Genomic DNA, 19,368 nt, shown 5'->3' on the forward strand with positions numbered 1-19,368 from the left:
TGCAAGCCGGCCCTGACAAATTAGGCCCCCCCCCCCCCCCCACCCACAGATCGCGTGCACCTGCCGATCGGTGGCCCCCGATCGCGAGACTGGCCGTCCTGGAGGCCCCCCCTCCCCCCTCCCTCCCCGGTTACGGATCCCCCTGCCGCCCACCAGGGAAGCCACGGACTGGGTCCACAGCCGCCACTCCGAGCTCCTGCCAGGTGGAACCATGAGTGAACCACGCCGGCGGGAACACGGCCAGCTGCTGGCTGAGAATTGCCGCAGGGGGCTCTTTCAATGGCCCCCGACTGGCACCGCATCGACCGCGTGCGACTGGCGGCGATTCTTCAGCCCATGGAGAATCGCGGAAAGGTGTCAGACTCTTGGAACTGTAAATTGTTAAAGCCTCCTAATAAAGGGCTCATGTTTAAACAAACAAGTCTCCAGATCCCCCGATTGAAACATCTGAAGAACCCCACACCAGAACATCGATTATAATGAACGCGAATCTCCGCCTTCCCAGCAGCATGTTTCTTGGCAGCAGGAGGCAGTGCGTTATTCGCTGATGGGATACTCTGCTCCTGCTGCTGTCAATGGGATTTCCCATTGAAGTCACCTTACAACTCTGGGAAACCCACGAGCAAGAGTGCACTACTGGCAGGACCAGAGAATCCTGCCTCCAGCGACCAACCCAGAGAATTCTAGCCATTAATATTTTCTTTCAGAACAGTGGACTGGATTCTCCCAAAATGGGGCTATGTCCCCTCGCCGGCGTAAAAATGCAGGTTTTGCACTCCCAAGTTTCCTGAAACTAATACCAGCCGATTCACTTACCTTCAGGGGGCTAGCAGGGACCCGGAGTGTTTCACGCAGCTCTGGCTGCAGATACGAGCGGCCACATGTCCGGTTGTGGAGTCGCGCATGCGCACGGCGGCGGCCTCCAGCGGCCACGCCGAGCTCAATGGCGGACACGGACCGCTGAGGTAGCTCCATAATGTAGGTCCCCATGATCAGCCGCGCGCCCCTGCATTGGACCGGCCCGATCTGTCCTCCGGCCGCCCACAAAGCCCCCCTCCCCCCGGTGCCCAGTCGCCCCACCCACTACCAGGGCGACTATGGACTGAGTCCACAGCTGCCACACGAGAGTCCTGACCAGCCATACGATTTTAATGCCACGCCGCCAGGAATTCGGGTGGTCGGGAGCAGAGTATCGCTGGGCGGGCCTCATGCAATGGCCCCCCCAGTCATGCGGCATAATTCGCGGACAGCGGGATATTCCCGTACCAGCCTCCCCGAACAGGAGCCAGAATGTGGCGACTAGGGGCTTTTCACAGTAACTTCATTTGAAGCCTACTTGTGACAATAAGCAATTTTCATTTCATTCATTTCATTTCATACTCAGGGCCCGGATAATCGCCGGAGCGGCACCAGGCCCGATTCCATCGGGAAAATTGATTCTCCGCCCCCGTGCCAAACGCGATTTTGCCACGAGGCTGCGGAGAATCCAGCCCAGTAGCACAGTAACGCGAGAAAGAGGCTGCAGTATTCAGTCTGTGTGCTTGAATAATGAAGCGTGAGGCACCCCTGGTATTGGACCTTGGGCATCATTTCCAGCAGTAGGTGAGCTGGGGGGAATAGGGGACAACTCTTGAGTTAAGTTTCTTTGAGGGCTGGGCCTCAAGAAAGCAATCTGTTATGTGAGGAAACGAGGATTGGGCAATTCAGTGAGAAGTGGTTGATGGCTGAGGACATCTGTGGACAGGAGCGGGTGTCATTTGGAAATTGGAGGTGGGGTAACGAGATCTCAAGGTAGGGAAGCAGCTGAATTTCCAGACCATAACGTTTATATTTAAATTACCTCTCTCCTGTTCATTTAGTTTAGCCTGTGAAAAAACCCCATGAAAAATAACTGAACAACTACATCCCCGATGTCCTATTATGACCACTGCTCATTTTGGGCAACCAGAGGTGGAATTTATTAGTGAATTTATTTTCACTTTATTGTAAAATCCTTTTAAGCTCGAGTCTTAGTGTCATGAATCACATAATTATTTGCAATGATATAGGAAAATAATCAGAATGCACTCACCATTCTATCTGTGCCATTTAAAAAAATTCTTTCGATGTGATCATAATATGCATCGCACCAATATAGTATTCCAGTGGTGTAATCCAGGGTTAAACCATTAGGCCATAGCATCATAGTTGTCACAAAGAGCTGTCGATTGGAACCATCCATCCATGCTTTCTCAATTCTTCCTGTCATGTTGTCTATCTCTTCCTCTTCCCAATCTGTCCAGTACATCCAGCTGCATATAACGCAGTAACATATTTTTTTTGTCAGTGATAAACACAATCAATTATATTTGATACAATCTCTATTGTGCAGTATTTGAAATCTACAGCAAACTGTTCTTTTGCCACATTACCTAAAAGGGATCGAGCTATTATTCACTGAGTACTCTATGTGGTATACAGCTATGGCTATAACTTTCACATTATCTGCAATTCTAAACTATGCAAGATACCAACAGATGCATCAGCAGGTCAAATGTACTATAATATACAGAACGGACATAGGTACAAGTCCCTCCAAACAGCATTGCTAAATTTAAAAATAATTAATTACTCGACTACACACTTTCTAATTTGTTCTTCCTTTATTGGACACCATCTTAAAATTGCTAAAGAGAAGTGAAGACAGTTTAGTACAATGAACAAATATGAACAAATACATATTTTCACTTCCATTTACTGAACTTTTCAGGTAAGTGAATGAAATCGTTAGGTATTGAGTAAAGAGTTGTCCTGAAAACTCCATTTCTTTGACTGTCAGTCCACACTTTATAATAATAAACAAGTTATAATAATCTAACTCAATTTTTACAACCATTTCCTGTTGAATTTTTGTTGGTTGTGTGAAAAATACATTTTTGTTACTCTTAACTAGCCAATAATATTGACTGGATTAGAGGATGTATTGCCCCAGACATCATGAGCACGCCCAATTGATGATCAAACTTGCTGAAGCATGCTCGATAAATTCAGCTTGAAATCTTCACTTTTGGGATCAGTATCTCCTCTATGTTGCCTCTGCCAAGACATATTTCTTTCCTTGCATGCATCATGTGTGTGAAAAGTGTTGGCTCCTGAGGGACTGTAAAGGGGCTGGCAGCATTGACAACAGTACCTTTGCAGCCCTTTGGGAACCACTTCCCTGCTGTTGGTACCACACAATAGATGTATCGCCAGTATTCAATGTGCCTGCTTCAGGATGAAGCTCAGGGATATTTTGTGTTCACTGTCGGTCATTAGTTACTAATTATAATCTAATTTTAAAAATCAAAATTTAACTTCACACACTAATCATTGTATTGCTTTTGGACATTTAAAAACATTTTTATTCTCAAATCCTGAAAACGTTAATTGCTACCGAGAAGATTTATATATGAGCAATGAATTCCCTGGTGTTCGTTGCACAAGTGGCTTTATTCATGCATGACGATTGAAAAGCATTGTTGGTGGACTATTTAACCATAGGGAAGATCATTGCAAACCCCTAACGCCCACAATTTCAACAGGGCTCACTAATTCTGGCTGACTCTCAGCCACTAGGCCAACTGTGATGCGCTACTCAGACTTAATTTTCTGAACTTAGCACAGACCAGGGATCAAAATTACTGTTTAGCTCTACCCTATTATACCCTGCACTAACTTGCTGCATTGGAAAAAGTGAGCATGAAATTCTATCACAGATCCTGTTGATGGTTTTGTGCAATAATCAAAGAACAAAGAACAGTACAGCACAGAACAGTCCTCTGGCCCTCCAAGCCTGCACCGATCACGGTGCCTGTCAACAAAATTCTTCTGCACATCCGGGGTCTGTATCCCTCTATTCCCATCCTATTCATACATTCGTCAAGATGCCTCTTAAACGCCGCTATCATATCTGCTTCCATCACCTCCCCCGACATCACTTTCCAGGCACTCACCATCCGCTGTGCAAAATATTTGCCTTGCACATCTCCTCTAAATATCACCCTCGCACCTCAACCCCAAGGAACTTTTCCACCTTGGGAAAAAGTGTCTGACTATCCACTCTGTCCATGTCACTAATAATTTTGTAAACCTCTACCAAGTCGCTCCTCAACTTCCTTCGTTCCAGTGAAAACAATCTGTGTTCATCCAATCTCTCCTCATAACTAATATCCCTACAGACCAGGCAGCATCCTGGTAAACCTCGACTGCACACTCTCCAAAGCCTCCACAACCTTCTGGTAGTGTGGTGACCAGAATTGTATGCATTATTCAAAATGTGGCCTAACTAACTATACAGTTGTAGCATGACTTGCCAATTTTTATACTCAATGCCCTGACCAATGAAGGGAAATGTCTTCTTGACTACCTGGGCAGCACGGTGACACAGTGGTTAGCACTGCTGCCTCAGTGACGAGGACCCGGATTCCGCCCCCCCGGTCAATGACGGTATGGAGCTTGCATGTTCTCCCCGTGTTTGCATGCATTTCACCTCATAACTCAAAGATATGAAGGGAGGTGAATTGGGCACGCTAAATTTCCCCTTATAAAAAGAATTGGGTACTTTAAATTAAACAAAAATGCCTTCTTGACGACTGTGGTAAACCACTGTTGCACCTATAGTAGATGATGTATAGTAGGACCTGTACTCCAGGTACGATGGTAGTCCCTGCCTGCTGGCTCCGCCCAGTAGGTGGAGTATAAATATGTGTGTCCTCCGTGCAGCAGCCATTTCGCCAGCTGCTGTGGGAGGCCACACTTCTTAGAGCAATAAAGCCTCAGTTATATTCAACTGTCGTCTTTGTGCAATTGATCGTGCATCAATTTATTGCCCTAAGATTTTCAGGAGATGGACCTCCGTATCAAGCCGGATCGCCTGCAGCTGGATCCGCAATCAAGCGACGCCAAAAAGGACTTTCAGTACTGGCTAGCTTGTTTCGAGGTGTACATCAATTCGGCACAAAGCCCTGTTCCTGAGGCTCAGAAAATACAGATACTGTACTCGAGGTTAAGCTCCAACATCTTTCCGCTGATCCAGGACGCACCAAACTACGCCGAAGCCATGACGCTACATAAAGAAAATTACGCCCAGAAGACGAACACGCTCTTCGCCAGGCACGTGCTCGCCACTCACTCTCAACTCCCTGGTGAGTCCATAGAAGACTTCTGGAGGGCCCTAATCCCAATAGTCCGGGACTGTGACTGTCAGGCCGTTACGGCCACTGAACATTCTAACCCCGATGTTACTTTTACGGCCAGCAGAAACACCCCCACCAACAGCCTGCACTGCCCTTTGTAAGGCTTGCGGTAAGAAGGGGCACTTCGCCACGGTGTGCAAGGCCTGCGCAGTCGCCACTATCGCCCCCACCCCCCTCGTTTACGGACAATGGGTGCCGTCATCTTCACCTCCCCGGACCACGCGCGGCCAGTGGGCGCCACCATCTTCTCCCCCTCAGATCACGTACAGCCAGTGGGCGCCGCCATCTTCTCCCCCTCAGACCAAGAGCGGGTAGTGGGCGCTGCCATCTTCCCCTCCGCACAACGTGTGCGGCCCATGGGAGCCACCATCTTTTTCAAACCCTGCCACCTGCGGCCCATGGGCGTCTCCATTTTGTCCTCCCCAAGATCTTCAGGCACTGCCATCTTGTCTCCCCCACGGCACATGGGCACCACCAGCATTCCAGGACCCGGGCACCCCATCATCCGACACCAGCGACGACAAACCACAACTCGCCTCAGTGATCGTTGACCATTCTCGTCTGCACAACCTGGCCACTGCATCGACCAGCGTTAAGATCGACGGACACGTGATCTCTTGCCTGCTGGACTCCGGGAGCACCAAAACTTCATCCACCCAGATACAGTAAGACGCTGCTCCCTCGTGGTACACCCCGCCCATCAAAGAATCTCCCTGGCCTCCGGATCTCATTCCGTGGCGATCTGAGGGTACTGTACGGTCACACTCACGGTCCAGGGCATAGAATTCAGCGGCTTCCGCCTCTACGTCCTCCCTAATCTCTGCGCTGCCCTACTACTCGGCCTGGACTTCCAGTGTAATCTCCAGAGCCTAACCCTGAAATTGGGTGGGCCCCTACCACCCCTTACTGTGTGCGGCCTCGCGACCCCCAAGGTCAATCCACCTTCCCTCTTCGCAAATCTAACCCCGTATTGCAAACCCGTCGCCACCAGGAGCAGACGGTACAGCACCCAGGACAGGACCTTCATCAGGTCCGAGGTGCAGCGGCTGCTTCAGGAAGGCATCAGAGGCCAACAACAGCCCCTGGAGAGCCCAAGTGGTAGTAGTTAAAACTGGGGAGAAACACAGAATGGTTGTGGACTACAGCCAGACAATAAATCGGTACATGCAGCTCGACGCGTATCCCCTCCCACACATATCTGATCTGGTCAATCAGATTGCACAGTACCAGGTCTTCTCAACGGTAGACCTCAAATCTGCCTACCACCAGCTCCCCATCCGTAAAGCGGACCGTCAAAACACGGCCTTCGAGGCAGACCATCAGCCTCTATCACTTCCTCAGGGTTCCCTTCGACGTCACCAACGGGGTCTCGGTCTTCCAAAGGGAGATGGACCGAATGGTCGACTGGTACGGTTTGCGGGCCACCTTTCTGTACCTAGACAATGTCGCCATCTGCGGCCATGATCAGCAGGACCACGATGCCAACCTTGCCAAATTTATCCACACCGCCACTCTCCTAAACCTCACCTACAACAAGGAGAAGTGCTTGTTCAGCACGAACTGCTTAGCCATCCTCGGCTATGTGGTCCAGAACGGTGTTCTGGGGCCTGATCCCGACCGCATGCGCCCCCTCATGGAACTCCCCCTCCCCCACTGCCCCAAGGCCCTTAAATGCTGCCTGGGGTTCTTTTCATACTACGCCCAGTGGGTCCCAAACTATGCGGACAAGGCCCGCCCACTCATACTGTCCACCCATTTTCCCCTGACGGTCGAGGCTCAACAGGCCTTCGCCCGTATCAGAGCCGATATCGCCAAGGCCGAGATGCACGCAGTAGACGAGACGCTGCCGTTTCAAGTGGAAAGCGACGCATCAGACGTCGACCTATCCGCCACCCTCAATCAGGCAGGCAGACCCGTGGCATTCTTTTCCCGCACCCTTCATGCCTCAGAAATTCGCCATTCATCCGTCGAAAAAGAGGCCCAAGCTATCGTTGAAGCTGTGCGGCATTGGAGGCATTACCTGGCCGGCAGGAGATTCACTCCTCACTGACCAACGGTCGGTTGCCTTCATGTTCAATAACACACAGCGGGGCAAGATCAAGAATGATAAGATCTTGAGGTGGAGGATCGAGCTCTCCACCTACAATTACGAGATTTTATATCGCCCCGGCAAGCTCAACGAGCCCCCAGAAGCCCTATCCTGAGGTACATGTGCCAGTGCACAAGTAGACCGACTCCGTGCCATGCACGACAGCTTTTGTTACCCGGGAGTCACACGGTTGTACCATTTTATAAAGGCCCACAATCTGCCCTACTCCGAGGTGGAGTATAAATATGTGTGTCCTCCGTGCAGCAGCCATTTTGTCAGCTGCTGTGTGAGGCCACACATCTTAGAGCAATCTTAGAGCCTCAGTTGTATTCAACTCTCGTCTTTGTGCAATTGATCATGCATCAACTACCTTATCCACCTGCATTGCCACCTTTCAGTGATCTATGAACTTATACAACCAGATTTCTGCCTGTCAATTCTCCTTAGGGTTCTACCATTTACTGTGTAATCCCCATTTGTAGTATACCTTCCAAAATGCATTACCTCACATTTATCTGGATCAAACTTCATCTGCCATTTCTCCGCCCAAATCTTCAACCGATTTATATCCTGCCATATCCCCTAACAATCCTCTTCACTATCTGCAACTCCACCAATCTTTGTGTCGTTCATAAACTTACTATCAGACCAGCTACATTTTCCTGCAAATAATGTATTTATACTGTGAACAACTAAGGTCCTAGCACTGATCCCTGCTGAACACTACTAGCACAGCATTCCATTCAGAAAAGCACCCTTCCACCACTACCCTCTGTCTATTATGACTGAAACAGTTCAGTATCCATCTTGCCAGCTCAGCTCTGATCCCATGTGACTTCGTATTTTGTGCCAGTCTGTCATGAGGGACCTTGTCAAAGGTTTTACTGAAGTTCATACAGACAACACCCTTTCCTCATCAATCATCTTCGTCACTTCCTCAAAAAACCCGATCAAGTTAGTGAGACACAACTTCCCCTTCACAAAACCATATTGACGAGCGCTAATAAGTCCATTTGTTTCCTAAAGTGTGTAAATCCTGTCCTTAAGATGTTCTTCCAATGATTTCCCTACCACTGATATAAGGCTTACCGGCCTATAATTTCATTGATTATCCCTGCTACCCTTCTTAAACAAAGGAACAACATTGGCTATTTTCCAATCCTTTGGGACCTCACCTGAAGCCAATGAGGATATAAAGATTTCTGTCAAAGCTCTTGCAATTTCTTCTGTTGCCTCCCTTAGTATTCTGGGGTAGATCCCATCAGGCCCTGGGGACATCTCTACCTTAATGCTTTTTAAGACACCCAACACCTCTTCCTTTTTGATATTGACATGGAAAAGAATATCTACATACTCTTTCCTGGACTCATCATCCACTAAGTCCTTCTCTTTGGTGATTACACATGCAAAGTATTCATTTAGTACCTTTCCCATTTCCTCTTGCTCCACGCACATATCCCTCATCTGTCCTTGAGTGCGCCAACCCTTTCCCTGGCTACTCTCTTGCTCTTTACATATATATAAAATGCCTTGAGATTCTTTTTTATCCTGTTTTCCAAGGACAACATCACTCCTTCGAGCCCTCCTAACTCCTTGTTTAAATTCCTTCCTACTTTTTAAAAATTCCTCAAGGGGTTTCTGTTCTCAGTCTTCTCGATCTTACGAATTATTACAGTTTCTTCTTTTTTTACTTTTTTTAAATGTATTAAGAGAACTCAAATTTTTTTTCCAGTTAAGGGACAATTTAACCTGGCCAATTCACATAGCCTGCACATCTTTGGGTTGTGGGGTTAGACTGACACAGACACGGGGAGAATGTGAAAATTCCACACGGCCAGAGTCATACCCGGGTCCTCAGCGCCATGAGGCAGCAATACTAACCACTGTGCCAACCTTCTTTTTCTTTTTGACGAAGCTCACAATATCCTTCGTTATCCAAGGTTCCTGAAACTTGCCACACGTATCCTTTATCTTCACAGGAACATGCCAGTCCTGAATTCTAATCAACAGATGTTTCAAAGGCTCCCGCATGTCAGATGTTGATTTACCCTCAAACAGCCACCCCCAATCTAAATTCTTCAGTTTCTGCCTCATATTGTTGTAATTCGCCTCCCCCAATTTAGCACCTTCACGCAAGAACTGGATTGGATTTGTTTATTGTCACGTGTACTGAGGTACAGTGAAAAGTATTTTTCTGCAAGCAGCTCAACCAGACCATTAAGTACATGAAAAGAAAAAAACGAAAAAGAAAATACATAATAGGGCAACACAAGTTACACAATATAATTATATAGACACCGACATCGGGTGAAGCATACAGGGGTGTAGTATTAATCAGGTCAGTCCATAAGAGGGTCATTTAGGAGTCTGGTAACAATGGGGAAGAAGCCGTGTTTGAATCTGTTTGTGCGTGTTTTCAGACATTTGTATCTCCTGTCCGATGGAAGAAGTTGGAAGTGGGAGTAATCCGGGTGGGAGGGATCTTTTATTATGCTGCCCGCTTTCCCCAGGCAGTGGGAGGTGTAGATAGAGTCAATGGATGGGAAGCAGGTTTGTGTGATGGACTGGGCTGTGGTCACGACTCTTTGAAGTTTCTTGTGGTCTTGGGCCGCACTGTTGCCATACCAGGTTGTGATGCAGCCAGATAGGATATTTTCTATGGTGCATCTGGAAAAGTTGGTAAGAATCAGTGTGGACATGCCGAATTTCCTTAGTTTCCTGAGCAATTACAGGCCCTGTTGTGCTTTCTTGGTGGTAGCGTCGACGTGGGTGGATAAGGGCAGATTTTTGGAGATGTGCACCTCCAGGAATTTGAAGCTGTTAACCATCTCCACCTCAGCCCCGTTGATGCAGACAGGGGTGTGTGCAATACTTTGCTTCCTGAAGTCAATGACCAGCTCTTTAGTTTTGCTGGCATTCAGGGATTTGATTGTTGTCGTTGCACCACTCCACCAGCTTCTCTATCTCCCTCCTGTATTCTGACTTGTCGCTGTTCGAGATCCGACCCACTATGGTCATGTCGTCAGTAAACTTGTAGATGGAGTTGGAACCAAATTTTACAATGCAGTTGTGTGTGCACAGGGAGTGTAGTAGGGGGCTACCCTTTCCCGCCATAACAATACGCCGTCTTCACAACCTATCGTGTCTTTTATTATCTGAAAGGGGCGCAACTGCTCAGACCCATTATCATAATGTCAGCGTGAAGGACCATTTTCTCGACTCAAAATAATAAGGAGTCTCTTTGGGTCCAAAGCTTGATCTGTCGCACTGACATTGGCAATGTATCTAGAAAGTGTAAAGCAAGAATGATTTCCTGTGGTACTGGCGAGCCAGTCTGCTGGCAGGTAGTGGGAAACAGCTCAAAGCATCTGTGGTTGAAACACGGGTGCCTGGTTTATGTTGAAACGTGTATTCGTTGGCTGATAACAATAAAGCCCAGCGTTGAACCCTAGCTGAAGCTATGGGGGAAATAGCCTTATCCTCCCTAAATAACCCCAACAGAGGTTTGTGATCAGTAACGTCTATGAAATGTCATCAATAGATGTTTTGATATAACTTTTTCATTGAAATATTATGACTCGTCACTCCATTTCGATTTGTGAGTAACCTTGTTTCGCACTGGCCACAATCTTTGAGGCATGTGCGATAGGTCTTTCTGCACCATCTTTCTGATTTTAGGCCCAAACCGCTCCTATTCTGTAAAGGGATGTATCGCAGGTAAGACTCATCTCTTTTGAAGGGTCAAAATGGACCAAGAGGCAGGATGACTGTAAAGTTAATCTAGCATATTCAAAGATTTCTTTCTGATGCTCTTTCCAATTCCACCTTGGGTGCTCTTTGAGTTGTGTGAGTAGGGGTGTCAACATTGTAGAAAGATTAGGACTAACTCTGTTATAATAATTCACCATTCTCGAAAAGGATTTAATTTTAACGCATTTTTGGGGGTTGGTGATTGCTTAATTGCTTTCACCTTCTCCTCCACAGGATGCAGCCCTGTGGTGCCTACCTGTATCCTAAGTACGTCACTTCCTCAGCTTCTCACTTTTCCACTTTACTCCAAGTTTCTTAAATATGTTTCTAACGTCTTTGAGATTTGATAGACAATCACCTTGGCTCGATCCTGTAGTAAACTTTCCATCAAGCGTTAGAAAGTCACACACGCATAAGAGACTCTGAGAGGTAGCCGGGTGTACTGGTATCAGCTTTTATTGGTATTTATAGTGACAAATTCCCTGGATGTTTCGCCTAACTCTAATTGTTGGCATACATGACGCGTATCAAGTTTTGTGTAAGTTAAGCCTCCTGCCAACTTAGCGTATAAACCTTCAATTCTTTGTATTGGGTATCGGTCCAATTTGGCTGCCCTATTCACACAGTTCGTTTGTAGTCCCCGCATATCCTGATGGTTCCATCTAGCTTCACTACTAGCTTGGTTAAAGCTGCCCACTCCGAAATCAGTATAGGTTTGATAATATCCAATTCTTCTAGTTGCTTGATTTTAGATTCAACCTTCTTGTGTAAAGCATAGGGGATAGATCGAGCTCTGAAAAATTTGGGTGCGGCTTCAGGATCTTTCCTTTTAGGCCCTGTAACGTGCCTAACTCGTCTTGGAAAACTGTTTTATTTTTTATAAGACATCATGAAGCCTCCTTCATGAACTTGACAGATTTCCAGCCAATTTAATCTAATTTGGCGCAGCCAATCCCAGCCCATCAAACCTGGTCCTTGGCTCTCCGCTACTAATAAATACAGTTGAGCTGACTGGTGTCAATGGTTTACATGCATTGTGGTTGCTCCTAGGATTCTCAACGCTTCCTCAGTATACGGGGCCAGTCAGACCACCATGATTTTTGACTTCAGGGCTGGACCCCACCTTGAAAAGCACAATAAAATATCTCTGATCACCTACAATTGAATCGGAGGTTTGTGTCCACCTCCTTTCTAAGTGGCTGACATTTACCATCAATACAATCATAATTGGGGGTACTTTGCCCATCTTTATGTTGTTTAAACAAAACACTTCAGATCTGTTTTCAGGGTTATTCTTAACGCTCTGTACTGGAGTCAGATTTTGTATTTTAATGGCACCCTGTGGATTCTGCGTAGTCTTGAATTTCCTCTTAATGTTGCCCCTCCTATTGCAGACATAACGCACACCTTTGCTGAGAATTTACATCTTCCTTGTGGATGATCTCCCCCACACTGGTAGCATTCTTCATAGCTCCTGGTTTGCGGACTAAATTCCTAACATCTCTGCACTCTCATCTGTTCAGAGTCTCTTTGTTTGTTACTTTCGGCACCTTCATCTTTGGCGCTGCGGATGCTAGCGGCTTTTCACCAAACCTGGTAGGACTTGCCTGCCTGCATACTCTGTAACTCCACCCCCCCTCCCCCAAGCCTCGGCAACCTCTGGTGCCTTCTTTGAGGTAATCTCTGCATTTTCTAACAACCAAAAAAGGCCGTGTCGGTAATAACACAGTCCAGCCTATCCTTCAGCATGTTCTTGAGTGCAGACACAACCACACATTGTTCAGCCGTTAGTAGAGGACAAGCCTCCCGTACCAGCCTCCCCGAACAGGCGCCGGAATGTGGTGACTAGGGGCTTTTCACAGTAACTTCATTTGAAGCCTACTTGTGACAATAAGCAATTTTCATTTCATTTTTCATTTTCATTTTCATTTCATTTCATTTTTCACAAGAAGGAAACACAGGGATTCATATGCACAGATTAGTTCAGGTGTTTTGCAAATGATGACAATTTACTACCTCACCAATGGAAGGTCTACTGTCAAGATACATAGATAATTTTACTGGGAGGGCATATGTTTATTTTCACATATGTAAAGCACGTAAATCAGGCATTCAGAGAGATTCAAATAAGCAATTGGTGCAGAAGCAGCAGGCGTTCCCACTTGGGAATGACTTTCCTGTCACTCACACTACATTAAAGGATGTATCATGAGACCGAATTATGCAACATGTCTCATTTACATCACTCTGCTAGCTATCAAGGCAGGGAGACATTATGAATTGATGTTCAAGAATATTCTATGGAAGCAAATTGATCATTAGTAAGAGCAAAAATGAATTCCATTTCATGATTTCTAAAAACGTATTTCTTCTATTACAGAAACTATGTTTAAAGATATTTTGAACCAGATCTAAGATGATGATATTTCTGTGAGATTTGCAGTTACTGGGGCTATATGTTTCCCTATTTGTTAATCTCAATCATTGACACAAATGTAAAGTGGGGAATACTGCTTTGCACTCGCATGGGCTTTTCCACAAAAATTATCAAATTGACAAAATGGTATGTTTATATTTTTCATGAGAACTAACTGCAAACACTTATGATTGGAAAGCCTTCTTTATTTTACAGTGATCATTTTTTGGTTAAAAATAAGCAAAAATCAGGTTTTTCTGTCCCTAATATATACTGACAAGTGGAATTTGATTATTTAGCTGACATACCCCATGGGACAACTGGAGAGGAAATTGATTTTATTTAGGAACTCATCCATCTTCAATTTTCTGTTCTGATGAAATGATGAGGGAAAACTTATTGCCTAATGGACACCAAAAACAACAATGCCGAAAGGAATTGTGGCATCTAATTAAAATGAATGAGGATACAAACTTTACCTTAAGATCACTTTCATCAGTTCCAATCACAACTCTGTTTTCTGTCCTCCTGCCATTTTTGAACGTAAACAATACATATTTATTTGTTGATGTGCAAGGTAATTTTCTAATGGGTCTTTCGACTGAGAAATAACTCTGCACTCCACACATCACAGAGCCAGTTAGTCGAGTATAACAAAAATATCGGGAAAGAAGCACAGAGCATGATAACCAAATTTGTTTTTGAAATTATCTCTGAAAAAATGGATTCAAGGGGATAGTTTGAAAAAAATTACTTTAAGCGGATGCTTAATTAAATTGTGCTGATCTGGAAAAAAAAGAATTTATTTTAAAAATTAATTATTTATGAATTGAAAAATTACAATTTCGTTTTTCGCTTCAGCGCTCCTCAATTATTTTGCCTGCTGTTATTTGGAGACTTATTTTGAATAGAACACAGAGGTGCCAAAATGATTCATTTTGGAAGAGACTGCTAATTGAAAGGGTGTAAATAAAAAAATATAATCAGCTGGTTAGAACTCCCAACTGTTGGCATATAACCCTACAAGGGTAAACAATACATGCTATTTTTCCATACAGTGGCTTTTTCAGGAAGTTCCAATGGAAAGTGATGAATTAAGTCAAGAGATACTCCAAAAGTAAAAATGCAGAATGAGCAAGTGAAATTCGAGAAAATACACGTCAACTGATTATGTTCAAATGATTTTGTGATGAGTGTAAGAAATTGCCATACTTTAGATTTTAATAACAAACCTGAGTTAAGATTCATACAGACAGTAATGACTACTAGAACTGTGATTAAGATGTCATAAAAGAGAGGTAATAATTGGTTTGCCGGTGAAGTGTTCTTCTAATAGATCATGAGAATCATTTACTTGTTTACAGATAGCTAGCTTATGGAATATTGCTCAGCTTTGAAGGACCTCTGGGATGACTATAATTTATTTTTATAAATTTTTATTCATCTTTACAGCATTGGGCTTCGATGGCTTGGCCAGTATTTGTTTTTTTTATTCATTTACAGGAAGTGGGCGTTGCTGATTAGGTCAGCATTTATTGCTTATCCCTCGTTGCCCTTCAGAAGGTGGCGGTGAGTTGCCTTCTTAAACCACTGCAGTTCCTGAGGTGTAGGTACACCCACAGTGCTGCTAGGGAGGGAGTTGTAGAATTTTGCCCCAGCGACAGTGAAGGAAAGGTGATAGATTTCTAAGTCAGGGTGGAGAGTGACTTAGAGGGGTTTCTAGGTATCTGGTGCTCTTATTCTTCTTGATGGTAGTTGTCGTGGATTTGCAAGGTACTGTCTGAGGAACTTTGATGAGTTACTGCAGTGCATCTTGTAAATAGTACACACAACTGCCATTGTTCGTCGGTGATGGAGGGTTTGAATGTTTGTGGAAGGGAGCAATTAAATGGGCTGCTTTGCCCTGGATAGTGTTGAGCTTCTTGAGTGTTGTTGGAGCTGCACTCATCCAGCCAAGTGGAGGGTATCCATTACACTCCTGACTTGTGCCTTGTAGATGAGGGACAGGTTTTGGAGGTCAGGAGGTGAGTTACTCACTGTAGGATTCCTACCCTAGTAGCCACAGTATTAATATGGAAAGTCCAGTTCAGTTTCTGACCAAGCATAACCCGAGGATGTTGATGTAGGGGGATTCAGCGATGGTAATGTCATTAGATGTCAAGGGTGGTGATTAGATCCTCTCTTGTAGGAGATGGTCATTGCCTGGCACTTGTGTGTAGTGAATGTAACTTGCCACTTGTCAGCCCAAGCCTGGATATAGTCCAGGTCTTCCTGCATTTGGACATTGACTGCTTGATTATCTGAGGAATCGTGAATGGGGCTGAACATTGTGCAGGCATCCGCAAACATCCCTACGTCTGACCTCATGATGGAAGAAAGGTCACTGATGAAGCAGCAGAGGATGGTTAGGTCCAGGACACTACCCTGAGGAACTCCTGCAGTGATTCTGACAGGGACTGGTTTAGCACAGTGGGCTAAACAGCTGGCTTGTGGTGCAGAACAAGACCAGCAGGACGGGGTCAATTCCCGTACTGGCCTCCCTGAGCAGGCGCTGGAATGTGGCGACTAGGGACTTTTCACGGTAACTTCATTGATGCCTACTTGTGACAATAAACAATTATTATTATTTTGTTCTGGAGCTCTGAGATGATTGACCTCCAACCACCACAACCATCTTCCTTAGTGCCAGAAAGGACTTGACTCCAACCAGTGGAGAGTTTTCCCCCTGATTCCTGTTGACTTCAGTTTGGTTAGGGCTACTTGATACCATACTCGGTCAAATGCCTACTTGATGTCAAGGGCAGTCACTCTCATCTCACCTCTGGCATTCAGCTGTTTTATCTATGTTTGAACCAAGGCTGGAATGAAATCAGGAGTTGAGGAACCTAAACTGAGCATCCGTAAGCAGGTTATTTCTGAGTTAGTGCCATTTGATAGCACTGTTGATGACTCCTTCCATCACTTTTCTGAAGATGGGCAATGATTGGCTGGGTTGGATTATTTCCTGTCTCTTGTGTACCCATTGCTGGGTAAGTGCCAGTGTTGTAGCTGCACTGGAATAGCTTGGCTAGGGATGCGGCAAGTTCTGGAACAGGAGTCTCCAGTACAATTGCCGGTATATTGTCAGGGCTCATAGCCTTTGCAGTATCCATTGTCTTCAGCCATTTCTTGACATCATGTGGAGTGAATCTTATTGGCTGAAGACTGACATCTTGATGCTGGCGACCTCCGGATGAGACCGAGTTGGATCATCCACTCGGCACTTCTGGCTGAAGATTGTTGCAAATGCTTCAGCATAATCTTTTGCACAAATGTGCTGGGCTCCTCCATCATGGAGGTTGTGGATATTTGTGGAGTCTCCTCCTTCAGTGAGTTGTTTAATTGTCCACCACCATTCACGGCTGGATGTGGCCGGATTACAGAGATTAGATCTGATGCATTCGTTGTGAAATTGCTCAGCTCTGTCTGTTACTTGCTGCTTATACTATTTGGCACACAAGTAGTCCTGTGTTGTAGCTTCACCAGGTTGACACCTCATTTTTCAGTATGCCTGATGTTACTCCTGGCATGCTCTTCTGCACGCTTCATGTGGGTGTAGGTACATCCACAGTGCTGTTTGGAAGGGAGTTCGTAATGGAGGGAAAGGCTGGCCAACATCCAGAGCTGGCTGGTCAATAAAACCACTAATAGCCACCTGAAGGTCAGTTTCTGCCCCACTACCATTTTACTGAACTCTGTATGGACCCTGCACAATGATGAGACTACGAAATAAACCATGATGAGATTTCAGTGGATTTTCGGGATAAGGTGGAGGGGGAGTCCTTAATACCCATGAGGGCTCTCCTGGCAGCAATGGCCACACCCACAACTCCAACACCACCAAGGTTCACCACTCCTCCCTCAATTGCCTGGATTATCTGGACTTCCAAGTCACTTCAGAAATGCACTCTTCTTCTCCTTGTGGCCTCAGCAAAGCCACCTCAATCCCTGGCACCTTCAAGACTGAGATTTTTTAAATTATGTAGGTATTAGATACAGACAAACTATATCCTCAGGTCAAGAAATCCAGAGCCACAGAGCCCACTGAGGTTACAGAGGGACATAGATAAGATGCAGAGCTGGGCTGAGAGGTGGCAGATGGAGTTTAATGTGGAAAAGTGTGAGGTGGTTCACTTTGGAAGGAGTAACAGGAATGCAGAGTACTGGGCTAATGGCAAGATTCTTGGTAGTGTAGATGAACAGAGAGATCTCGGCATCCAGGTACATAAATCCCTGAAAGTTGCCACCCAGGTTAATAGGGCTGTTAAGCAGGCATATGGTGTGCTAGCCTTTATCAGTAGGGGGATTGAGCTTCGGAGCCACGAGGTCATGCTGCAGCTGTACAAAACTCTGGTGCGGCCGCACCTGGAGTACTGCGTGCAGTTCTGGTCACCACATTATAGGAAGGATGTGAAAGCTTTGGAAAGGGTTCAGAGGAGATTTACTAGGATGTTGCCTGGTATGGAGGGAAGGTCTTACGAGGAAAGGCTCAGGGACTTGAGGTTGTTTTCGTTAGAGAGGAGAAGGCTGAGAAGTGACTTAATAGAGACATATAAGATAGTCAGAGGGTTAGATAGGGTGGACAGTGAGAGTCGTTTTCCTCGGATGGTGATGACCAACACGAGTTGACATAGCTTTAAATTGAGGGGTGGTAGATATAGGACAGATGTCGGAGGCAGTTTCTTTACTCAGAGAGTAGTAGGGGTGTGGAACGCCCTGCCTGCAACAGTAGTAGACTCGCCAAATTTAAGGGCATTTAAGTGGTCACTGAATAGACATATGGATGAAAATGGAATAGTGTAGGTCAGATAGGCTTCAGATGGTTTCACGGGTCGGGGCAACATCGAGGGCCGAAGGGCCCGTACTGCGCTGTAATGTTCTATGTTCTATGTTCAATATTCTTAAAATTAGAACTGGACCATTCAGCAGCAAAATTGAGATGCACTTTTTCACCTTAAGGATAAACTTTCTCCCCAAAAAGTTACGGATGTTGGGAAAATTGAAATTTCATAGCAGAAATCAACAGATTTTGTTTTAGCGAAGAGTATCAAGGATGGAGGTCAAAGGCTGGTAAATTAAGTTGAGATATACAGAGAAGCCACGATCTAACAAAATGGTGAAACCAAACTCAAGTGGCTGAATGGTCTACTTCTTTTTAGATGATGGAAACGATATATATCAAGATGAGGAGAGTGTTCTTCTCTCAGAGGAACTCTGCCTCAGGTGACGAAGGCAGGGTCATTGGATATCTTTTTCAGGCAGAGGTGGATAGATCCTTGTGAGGCAAAGGAATCAAAGGTTATCAGTGGAGGTGCGAAAGTGGAACTTGACACGCAAAAAGATCGGCCATGATTTTATTGAATGGTAGAGCAGGTGTGAGGGGCCGGATGGCCTATTTCTGCTCCTACTTCGTTGGAGCCTACAGCTTTTGCTAATCTCCAATTCCATACAACGCTTTTAGAAATACAAATTCCAACATAAATATATCTCACCTTGAACAACAAAAAAAAACAGCTTACATTTAGGGCGGAATTCTCCGCAACGGCCGACGCCGTCATGAAACCCGGAGTGTTTCACGATGGCGTCGGAGGCCGCTGCTCACCCCCTATTCTCCCCCCCCCCGGGGGCTAGGAGCGGTGTTTTGTCAAACTCGGCTGCCGGGCCTTGACGCTGGCGTCAAGGCGGCGCGCTGAGAATGACGCGGCCGGCAGCGCCTAATGACGTCAGCCGCGCATGCGCAGGTTGGCCAGCTCCAACCCGCGCATGCGCGGTTGCCGTCTTCCCCTCCGCTGCCCCGCAAGACGTGGTGGCTTGATCTTGCGGGGCGGCGGAGGGGAAAGAGTGCGTCTTTTGGAGAT

At 45.8% G+C, this 19,368-nt stretch overlaps 1 protein-coding gene across 1 annotated transcript in view; it reads right to left on the reverse strand.

Annotated features, from left to right (window-relative positions):
- Positions 1-19,368, reverse strand: part of LOC119962094 (low-density lipoprotein receptor-related protein 1-like) — a 2,271,162-nt gene that overhangs the window by 1,050,447 nt on the left and 1,201,347 nt on the right. The window contains 1 exon segment of the mRNA XM_038789946.1: positions 2,072-2,291. Within this exon segment, the coding sequence (XP_038645874.1) occupies positions 2,072-2,291 (220 nt within the window).

This window comes from Scyliorhinus canicula, chromosome 2, assembly GCF_902713615.1.
Source record: "Scyliorhinus canicula chromosome 2, sScyCan1.1, whole genome shotgun sequence".
NCBI lineage: Eukaryota > Metazoa > Chordata > Chondrichthyes > Carcharhiniformes > Scyliorhinidae > Scyliorhinus > Scyliorhinus canicula.